Source organism: Garra rufa, chromosome 22, assembly GCF_049309525.1.
Source record: "Garra rufa chromosome 22, GarRuf1.0, whole genome shotgun sequence".
Lineage (NCBI taxonomy): Eukaryota > Metazoa > Chordata > Actinopteri > Cypriniformes > Cyprinidae > Garra > Garra rufa.
The window spans coordinates 3,143,163-3,154,804 of NC_133382.1; the positions used below are offsets into that span (position 1 = coordinate 3,143,163).

The 11,642-nt window shown below is 31.4% G+C and overlaps 1 protein-coding gene across 2 annotated transcripts in view; it reads right to left on the minus strand.

The window, feature by feature from the left end:
* usp22 (ubiquitin specific peptidase 22) overlaps nucleotides 1-11,642 on the minus strand; it is a 67,436-nt gene that overhangs the window by 28,159 nt on the left and 27,635 nt on the right. For both annotated transcript variants that reach the window (XM_073828095.1, XM_073828096.1), the window contains exon 3: nucleotides 236-349. In XM_073828095.1, coding sequence (XP_073684196.1) covers nucleotides 236-349 — 114 coding nt within the window. The remainder of the gene's footprint in view (nucleotides 1-235; nucleotides 350-11,642) is intronic.

An 11,642-nucleotide genomic window follows, 5' to 3' on the forward strand; every position in this document is an offset into this window, starting at 1 on the left:
CGTCAAAAAAAGAAAAAAAAAAAAGAAAAATCACAATAACCTTTTTTTTTATTCAGTGGTGAAAAAGGCCTTCCATAAAAAAAAGAGCCCTTATCAGTGTCCGAAACAAAACACCCTCTTGCCCTCCTGCGGCTCGCAACACAACAGCGTCTGACATTAATGTTCAGAATGAACAGGCCCTGAAGCCACAGGCGAGGTTGAAGCACATTATGCATAAGGGGCGGAGGGAACCTACCTTGCAATTTCCACGCTTTTCTTTGTTCTTCTTTGGCAATCTGCTCCATGTCTTTGTCGTATATGTAGTCTTGGCACACAAAGCAATATATTCCACCATACAAAAGGTCTATAGCTGAAGGAGAGAAGCAGAAGAACACAGGAACCTATTAGAGACCTTTCAGAGAAGTTGACATACACATCTTCCCGTATCTGTCCTGTAAATATGGATGAGGCATTAAGGAAACATTGCAAGCAGTGCAGCAAATCTGCCTCCTTTAATAAGTGATGGGAATAATAATTAGGGCGCAGCGCAGAGAACATCCATCGCTGCTCGTGTCACACTGTAATGTCACGGAGAGCGACATCGACGTGTAATTGTGAATGAGGAGTGTTATTTATGAATTATCGCTCTCGAATGCTCGTCCGCTCGCATGCCTCCATTTCTCCGGCGATACCTGTTTTTCAGTTCCCATGGCAACCGGACGATGGTCTGTTTCACACAGATGCACTAAATGTTCGCAGGTGGAGCGGAGCAGCGGGGACCGCCGTCTATTCGTGACACGACACTAATGCACAGCCTGGCACAAGCCGCCGACAGGTGCTCCGACGACTATGAGGCTTTTAGTGGCTTTCAGTGCAGGGACTGGCGGCTGAATGTTTGCACGGCTATTTTCGGGGGTTGTAAAGGGACAGGCGTCTCATTGTGCAGCGCTACTCCAAATGGCAGGACGTTCTGCTCCAATCTGCTCGAAACTCAGCCTATTTGCTTTCTAAATAAATGTACTTAGTGTTATTGTGCATGATTATGGTTTGTTAGTGTAAGCTGAAAAACATGCTTTTCGTGATCTTACACTAAAATGCAGTGAAATGTAAAAAAAAAAAAAAAACATAGTTCAGCCAATGCAAATTAACTTTTTAGGGTTTTATGGTCTTGTAAAAAAAACAAAATAGTTCGCACTACTTGAAAAAATTGTGGTTTTAAGTGAAAAAAGCTAATTAAATTTTTAAATTGTTATGGTTTTAGTTATCTTGTAAATTTTTTTTTTTTCAAGCAATGCAGATTAAATTTATGGTTTTAAATCTAAACACCTTTTATTTTTCATTAATATATACTTTATTTAATCATTAAATTGTTATGAAAAAAATTAATTAAAAAAAATTCAAGCAATGCAGATGAAATGTATGGTTTAAAATCTAATCACCTTTTATTTTCCATTAATATATAATGTTTTAAAATTATTTAATCATTAAATTGTTATGATTTTAATGATCTTGTAATAAATAAGTAAAATAAATAAATACAATACAAAAATAAAAAAACATACATTTTTTAAATACAAAATTAAATTACAATATTTTTCAAGCAATGCAAAAAAAATAAAAATAAAAATAAATAAATAATAATAATAATAAATAAATATATATATGTGCAAATTAAATAATTAAATTATGTCAATAAATAAATGCAACAAATACACTGCATGAAAAAATTGTGTTTTTAAGTTAAAATAAAAATGCAAAGTAAATTACATTTTTATGGTTTTAATCATCTTGTAATGAATAAATAACATAAATATTTTTTTCAAGCAATGCAAATGAAATGTCTGGTTTGAATGATCTTTATCAAATTAAATTAAAATGTAAAAAAATTGCACCGCTTGACAAAAAAAAAAAAATCAGGTTTTAGTTTTACATAAAAATGCTAATTAAATTATTACGGCACAGCACAGGCATGTGGTAAATCTGCTCAAAACTCAGCTTATTTGCTTTCTAAATAAATGTACTTGTGTTATTGTACGTGATTATGGTTTGTTAGTGTAAGCCAGAAAACATTTTTTTAGCCTTTATGGTCTTGTAAAAAATGCACTGCTTGAAAAAAAAAAAGTGTTTATAAGTTAAAATAAAAATGAATTAAAATGCAACTATAAATATCAATGACATTTTTTTTTATTATTTAACCATTAAATTATGATTTTAAAGTTTCATTTCTTATAAGTAAAATAAATGCATACAATCAATGAAATAAAAATACATTTTTAGTACAAAATGAAAAAAAAATTAAGCAATGCAAAAAAATGTAATAAACATACACTAACACTAATTTGTATTTAAAATTTTTTGCATTGCTTGAAATTAGGTTGAACTATTTATTTAATATATATATATTATTGTTATGTTAATAAATAAATACAATAAATAAAATAAAATAAGCATAAAAAATATATATTAAAGTAAATAAAAATATTTTTTTCAAGCAATGCAAATGAAATTTATGGATGTAATGATCTTGTAAAACCAATAAAATAAAAAATTCTATTAAAATATCGAAAACAACAAAATTCAAAATATTTTTCTTCAAGCAATACACTTTTTTTAGTTTTAAATAAAAATGCTAATTAAATTATTACACTGTTATGCTTTTACATATCTTGTAATGAATACAATAAATAAAAAAAAATACAAAAAAGTAAAAAAAAAAAAATATATATATATATATACAATGCAAATTAAATGTATGCTTTTATTGATCCTGCAAAAACAATAAAATAATTAAATAATAATTGGCAGTATTCAACCAATGCAAATTAAATTCATGGTTTTAATGAAACAAAAATTAAAACAAAATAAAAAAAATATATAAAAATTTGCACTGCTTGATTTTTTTTCTTCCTGGATATCATTTTGTTTAGTTTAAGATGAAATACTAAAATAACTAAAAACTAATAAATCAAAACAGAAAAATATAAAATACAAGATTACTAAAACTTTAAAATGAAAATAACAGTCAAATTCAAAATATTAATGAGAACTATAATAGTTAATCAATCATTCTAAAATAACACTGGTTATTTTATACTTATGTTTTACCTTTTTAGTGAAATGTAACCAGTTACATTTTTATTTAAATTTATTCCTTTTATTTTCATGTAACTCAGGGGTGTCAAGCATGCGGCCCACGGACCGAGTACGGCCCACTAAGTCGTCCAATATGGCCCGCGGAATGCTTTGAACAATAATATTTAATATTAAATCTTTTTTTTTTTTATTATCATTATTATTAATAGTAGTAGTATTAAATAACGTCTATGTACGAGTATTCGCGGCAATATCGTCTTTGGTTTTATTCATTTTTATTTTATTAACAGGCTTTTGCCAGTATTAGCTTGTCAAGAAATACAGTGGCTGGAAGAATTGGGGACCTTGCAAGAGACTTGAACCGTCAGCTGAAAGACAAAGTTAAGATATTCATTGCTTTCTCTGTAGCACTCGATGAGAGGACTAACGTTAACGACGTAGCTGATTGCGGATGTTGATGCACAGTTTACGTTACCCTGCCCGCTCCGTCCGGGAGGCGAGTGGTAAAATAACAATTATTATTGATTACTAATTTTATTCAGTACATTACAACTAAAATAATACCTTAAAAATGAAAAGAGACAGAATTTTACGATCTGAAATGTCTTATACTGGCGAACCCCTTTTAGTCCAAGGATCCAGTATGCGTTCATATAGTAAGTTCAGAACGGCTCTAATATGTGACCCTGGACCACAAAACCAGTCATAAGGTTAAATTTGACAAAACTGAGATACATACATCATATGAAAGCTCAATAAATAAGCTTTCTATTAATGTATGGTTTGTTAGGATAGGACAATATTTGGCCGAGATACATCTATTTGAAAATCTGGAATCTGAGGGTGCAAAAAAATCTAAATACTGAGAAAATCACCTTTAAAGTTGTCCAAATTAAGTTCTTAATAGGGGTGGGCGGTACACCGGTATCATAGTTATCACCGGTGTGACATTGCGCCACGACATGGATTTTCTAATACCGTCAATACCGTAATAAATCAATTATGTGCCTTGAACGGCTACATTTACATCAATAATAGCTAGTTCTAAATAATAAGGCACTGAAGTTTAATTTGCCTGTGACTGTTTGTCAATTGCGTGCGCACATACAGTCGGTGCGTTCACACCAAACGCCATACGAATATGCGCATCGCGTCACTCACTCTAGTTGATCCGCGGGAGGTTTCCCCATCACTCGCGCGAATAACAACACTGGTGCGATCGACAATGGCGGTGATAAATACGATCGCTGCTTTGTTCCTGTTGTGTAAGTTCAAAATGCACCGGAAAGCGAAACGCCGACTTGTCTAGGTTCACAGCACAGTAATGTATCACATACATATCTGACGATTCCTTCAATAAACAAAGTGTAGAGAGAGTGTAAGTAAGAGATTTTTAGCTTTTAATATTTTTATGGGAGTTTGTAAATGAGATATTAATTTAATACAGCCGTTAAATAAACAAGAAGTTATTATTAAGTGACTTACATTGTCTGAGAAGAACTCTATGCCCGATTTTGCTCTGTTTCTTCGTCAAATTTTATTCTGGAACCAGTCACACCGCTGTTTAAATGAAGATGCGCAGTTCACCAATCAAACACAGCGGTGTTTCGTTGTTTTCAGTAAGTGAACGTGCGTTTGTAAACTAATCTAGTGAAATGATTCAATTTCCCATTCATAAAGAGAGTCACTTGAATGTGTTCTAACGAATCAAATGAACAATACGATTCAGTATTAATTTCAGTGTCTTGCCGCCACCTGCTGGCAGATCCTTTCAGTTATTGAAATCTTAAATAATTGTGTATTCCTAATTTTATTTTTAAAACACTAATCTCAACACTAATTTATAGATTTGATTGCACTCATGGCTCCTCTGAGCCTCATTTTCATGGACAACCCTATAAAAATGAAGACAGAAATCTTGCTGATCATTATTATTTGCTGAGGCATTAAATGGCCTGAGTTGGACCGTTTCAATGGCCAAAAGGTAGTTGAAAGGTGGCACTCTCAGACAGAAAGGGCTTAACATAATACCGTGATATCATACCGTCACCGTTCAAAAGATGAAAAATACCGTGATATTAATTTTAGGTCATATCGCCCACCCCTAGTTCTTAATGCATATTACTTATCAAAAATTACATTTTGATATATTTATAGTAGGAATTTTACAAAAAATCTTCATGGAACATGATCTTTACTTAATTTCCTAATGATTTTTGGCATAAAAGAAAAATCAATAATTTTGACCCATACAATGTATTTTTGGCTATTGCTACAAATATACCCCAGCGACTTAAGACTGGTTTTGTGGTCCAGGGTCACATATAGAGAAAACCTGACCGATTTCATCAGAGATTGTGGAGAGTCACGTCCAGATGTCAGTTAACGTAATTCTTTTCAGCGTGGATTTGTTTTAAAAGCACGAGGTATTAAGCATATAAGTGTGTGATCAGATCAGCTGTTAAAATGAACCATCCATTCATCATATCATCATGCAAAACTAAGAATTAACCTAATGCATTACAAATGCATTCTAGATTCTCATTTCTAGTGCCTGCTTATTGTTCCTATCCAAAGTATTTTTTTTTCGTTAGAATTAACCATTATTTTTTACATATAAGCTTTTGAGTTCTTAAATATGTGACCCTGGACCACAAAACCAGTCATAAGGTTAAATTTTACAAAACTGAGATGTATACATCACATGAAAGCTCAATAAATAAGCTTTCTATTGATGTATGGTTTGTTAGGATAGGATAATATTTGACTGAGATACATCTATTTGAAAATCTAGAATCTGAGGGTGCAAAAAAATCTAAATACTGAGAAAATCACCTTTAAAGTTGTCCAAATTAGGTTCTTAACAATGCATATTACTAATCAAAAATTACATTTTGATATATTTACAGTAGGAATTGTACAAAAAATCTTAATGGAACATGATCTTTACTTAATTTCCTAATGATTTTTGGCATAAAAGAAAAAACGATAATTTGACCCATACAATGTATTTTTGGCTATTGCTACAAATATACCCCAGCGACTTAAGACTGGTTTTGTGGTCCAGCCAGGGTCACATATGTTAAAGGCAGATTTTTTTAGTTGTCAAGTGTTTTTCTAGTTTGTAAATTGTAGCATATAGCTTTATATTTAATGTAACTGTCTGTACACGTAATCTTTGAGATGTATACATCACATGAAAGCTCAATAAATAAGCTTTCTATTGATGTATGGTTTGTTAGGATAGGATAATATTTGACTGAGATACATCTATTTGAAAATCTAGAATCTGAGGGTGCAAAAAAATCTAAATACTGAGAAAATCACCTTTAAAGTTGTCCAAATTAGGTTCTTAACAATGCATATTACTAATCAAAAATTACATTTTGATATATTTACAGTAGGAATTGTACAAAAAATCTTCATGGAACATGATCTTTACTTAATTTCCTAATGATTTTTGGCATAAAAGAAAAAAACGATAATTTGACCCATACAATGTATTTTTGGCTATTGCTACAAATATACCCCAGCGACTTAAGACTGGTTTTGTGGTCCAGCCAGGGTCACATATGTTAAAGGCAGATTTTTTTAGTTGTCAAGTGTTTTTCTAGTTTGTAAATTGTAGCATATAGCTTTATATTTAATGTAACTGTCTGTACACGTAATCTTTACCACTCGTTATTTCTTATTTTCTCATTACTAAAAAGTATCTGACAAATAATATTAATAATGTTCAAAGGAAAGGGTTTTGTTTGCCATTGCTTGGACAACTTTGTTTTCCCAAAAAGGAATACGAGTGTTAATTAACAGTTTCTGAGGACTTATTAAATGCAGTTTTACAGAATATTGTGTCTTTCTAGGTTTATTATTATTATTATTATTATTATTATTTGCAAATTCATTTGTAATTTGGTGCACTATGATTTGAAAGGAGATTCTATGAAAAAAGGAGATTCCCTCACCCTCACCCTAAATTGAGTTTGACACCCCTGATGTAACTAATTTAAGCATGCTGATTGCAGCAAACAATAAAAAACATGCAATCATTACCTCTCTAGTTTAAAATGGGCATTTCTCTGCTAAAACAACAGACTGATCAAACCAGAATTACATTTCTTCTTTTCATTCAGGTGTACGTCACAACACGGAAGAAAATATCAGTCACTATTTCTGTTTGACACCTTTGACACCATTGCAAAGCGTTGCATTTGAATTAGTTTTTCAGACAGTGGAAGTGCATGATACTCATGCATGATGGCTTACAGTATTTATAATAGACGAGCAGAAAAGAGAGAAGTTGCACAAGAAAACGAGGCGGGGTTGCACGATGCGCACACACACATCAGATGAATAAACCCAAAGCATAGCAGGCCTTCAGGTAACCATGGGAACCAGCGCAGGAAAAAGAGGAAAGAACACCGAGATCAAGTCTGACAAGCGTGAGACGACAAAACAACGAGGACGAAAAAACAAAACGCCATCTAAATAGACCCGAACAACAGGGAAAACCCAAGCCGGCTCTCATTCAGACTTAATTACTCCCCGTTCGTCTTTGGAGAATAATCACAGTTTTCCTCCTCGGGAGCGGCGCTCATTCACAGATATCCCTAGTACGCAGGCTAACCTAATTAAATGTTCAATCAAACTCCCGAGGGGAGCTCGATACACACGCTGGGTGTTAAGACTGAGCGACGTCTCCACGCCGCCTGGGAACGCAACCAAACCCGAGGCATCGGTGATGCTGCCGATGCATTACAAGCAGCCATAAACCATCACCTGGAGTCAAACAAACCACTCCGGATCAGCGGCAAAAGACTTCATTTGTTCATCAAGAGACATAAAAGATGCCTAAACAGGTGACAAAGTCCAGCAGCAGCAGACTATGAGTCAGCACGGACGATTTGAGCCGCTCAGGCCATCTGTGACCAACACCGCCGACTGCTTTATGAAAAGAGACTGGAGATATTTCAGATTTTTTTTCTGTTGAAGGAGTAGTTCACTTCCAGAACAAAAATTTACAGATACTGTATTCACTTGTCATCCAAGATGTCCATGTCTTTTTTTATTCAGCCGGAAAGAAATTATGTTTTTTAGGGAAATGTTTCAGGATTTCTCTCCATGTAGTGGACTTCTGTGGTGCCCCTGAGTTTGAACTTCCACAATGCAGTTTCAAAGGGCTCTAAATGATCACAGCCGAGGAAGAGGGGTCTCATCTAGTGAAGCGATCGGTTATTTTTTAAAAGAATGACAATTTATATACTATTTAACCTCAAATGCTCGTCTTGTCTAGCTCTGCATGTACCCCTGTTCAAGACAGTTAGGGTATGTCAAAAAAAAAAAACTCCTATCTCATTATCTCTGCATCGCTGCAGAAGTACTGACCCAGTGTTTACCAAGTAAATGTAAAAAGATCATCAAATGCCCTTTACAAAAAAAAAAAAAAAAAAAAAAAAAAAAAATCGGTAAAACAGCAACGTAAGACGATTTTACAGTTTGAGGAGAAAAAGAGAGTTTTTAGACATACCCTAACTGTCTTGAACCGGAATACATAGAGCTCTGACAGAGCAAGACAAGACAAGGATTTAAGGTTAAAAAGGTAATAAATTGTGCATTTCTTTGAGAAAATAACGGACTGTTTCACCAGATAAGATCCTTCTTCCTCGTCTGGGATCGTTTAGAGTCTTTTAAAGCTGCATTTTGGATGTTCAAACTCCATAGAAGTCCACTGTATGGAGAGATAATCCTGAAACATTTTCCTTAAAAAAACATTTGTTTTCGACTGAAGAAAGAAAGTCATGAATATTTTGGATGACAAGGGGATGAGTAAATTATCTGTAAATGTTTCTTCTAGAAGTGAACAACAGAAATCTAAGCAGGTAATACAATTTCAGGAAGAAAAAAATAATTACAGGCCCTAATTATTGTCATTTATATTAAATTCCTTAATTTAATAAAACTAATAATAATTTTGTAAAAAAAAAAAAAAAAAATTACAAAAACCATTAAATTAAGACATCCAGAAAATCCAGAAAATTAAGACATAATATAAAACTTTCTTAAATAAATGACATAAACGATTTTTACAGACCCCAATTACTTATTTATAATTAAAAAAATCATAAATCTAGAAATTTAAGCAGATAACAGAAATTCAGGAAAAAGAAAAAAAAAATTAATATTTAATTAAAAAAAAGAAACTGTACAAATTTATCAAATAAAACTCATAAATCTAGAAATTTAAGCAGATATTAAACTTAATTGAGTAGACATGTTTTTTGATCATTAATTCAATTAAACAAAAATCCAGAAAAAGAAAGAAATTTAAAATAAATATTTTTTTATAATTAAGATTTTTACAGGCCCCAATTCCTGTATATTTAATATTTTTTAAATCATAATTCTAGAAATGTACAGAATTTCAGACCAAAAAATTTAAATTAAAATAAACATAACAGGCCCTAATTATTGACATTTTTATTACTTTTTTAATAAAAGAAGTATTTTTTGTTAAAAAAAATAAAAAAAATAAAAATAAATTAAGAAGCTTCATGAATTGAATACATTAGACATGCTTTTTGATAATTAATTTTAAATAAACCATTAAAAATGAAATTTTAAATTAACAATAATAATAATGTCATTTTTAATACATTTCTTTATTTAATAAAAATAAATATTGTAAAAATAAAATAAAGTTTTATCAATTGAATTGATTAGACATTTATTATTATTATTATTAATTTAATTAAACTATTAAAACAACATTCAGAAAAATAAAGACCAAAATAATAATAAAAACATTTCTTAAATTACATACATTTTTACAGGCCCCGATTACTATTTATCGATAATTTTCAAAATCATAATTCCAGAAATTTAAGCAGATAATACAGAATAAAATAAAGCAAATAGATGTTTTTTTGCAGAGTACCTGCAGTGTGAATTGTTCCGGCAAAGGGGGCGGGGAGCAGCAGTTCATTTGCATTTAAAGAGACATGCACTAGTTTCTGACATGCAAAATAGGCATTTTCTAAGCACAGCTCTCTCCAATTTGATATTTTGCATGTCTGCTGCTCATTTCATGGGTGTTCCTTCCTCTTTTAATACACAAGAGGAAATCCCAAAGGATGGGAGATAGAGACGGCAGCTCCGTATCTCTAGGTACTAGAAAGTCATTGGATTCCTCATGTGAAGCTGAGATTTAGTGTTTTTCCAAAAGAGCTGTATGAAACAGGTGGGTGATGAACTCTAAGCCACCGCTGGAAACAAGCGGCGCGAGTCACACATTTGCACGCGGAGTTAGGGACTATTATCCCCTCGCACGCTATAATTACCCACATTCCCGCTTCTTATTTGTTTGTTGTCGGAGGGTGGCACCCTTCCTCATTAAAACAGAGGAGATAATTACATGCCAGCGATGCATTAAGGAGCTGGGAGAAATCCAAGACCCCATCCAAAACATCCACGGCCGGATCGGAGCACTTGCTGCATTTTGCTCCAGAGGACGATCAGAGAAGCTTTTGATGGGGTTTGGAGCAGATAACTGGGTTTTGTAGGGCACTATGATGCACTGATGCACTTCAATGTGGAAAATGCATACAAAGTTGTGGAATCCAGTCATAAAAATGGATAAACATTTCTATAGGTTTAAATTTTAACTGCAAACCTCTGTTGCAGTATTTTGTTTACGGAAAAACTAAATGAGTTTCATATTTTCATTTGATTAGATTTTAAAAGAGTAATTCAGTTGTTAATGATTTAAGCTTCTCTTTTATTAAACAACTCCAGAAAAATTAAGTTGTGACATTTTTATTAATTCAATTGATTAGATAAGCTTTTTGATTGCATATCGAATTCAATTTAACCATTACAAAACAGAAAAATAGGTCTAATATAATATAAAAATCTCATAGATGACTTTTATTTGTAAATCATCATAAAAATTTGAAAATTTAAGCAGATAACACAGAATTTTAGAAAAAATTAAAAATAAATACAGGCCGTACTTGCTGACATTTTTATTACCTTCCATGAGGGTAAAAAAAAATAAATAAATAATAATAATATTATATATATATATATATATATATATATATATATATATATATATATATATATATTAAAACATGAATGAAAACCTATTAAGTTAAAGTTTTATGAATTGAATAGATTATGCATGAAACAGAATTCTGAAATTTTAAATAATTAAAAATAGTTATTACATATATTATATTACATTACATTTATTATATTATATAAAAATCTATTTTTCCCCCAAGTTTTACCAATTAAACTGATTAGACATGTTTTTTAATTATTCATTTAATTAAACTATTAAAAACGAAACTCAGAAAAACAAAGACCAAAATAATAATATAAAAATTTCTATAATTATTTAAAATATTTATATAGGCCTAATCATTATTAAAAATAAAAAAAAAAACAGAAAAAAAAACAGAAAAAAGACATTTTACATTTGTAATTAATAAATAAATATATATACAGGCCCCAATTTGACATTATTAAATTTTTTTAATTAAAAAAAATGTATAATTCTTGTCAAAATT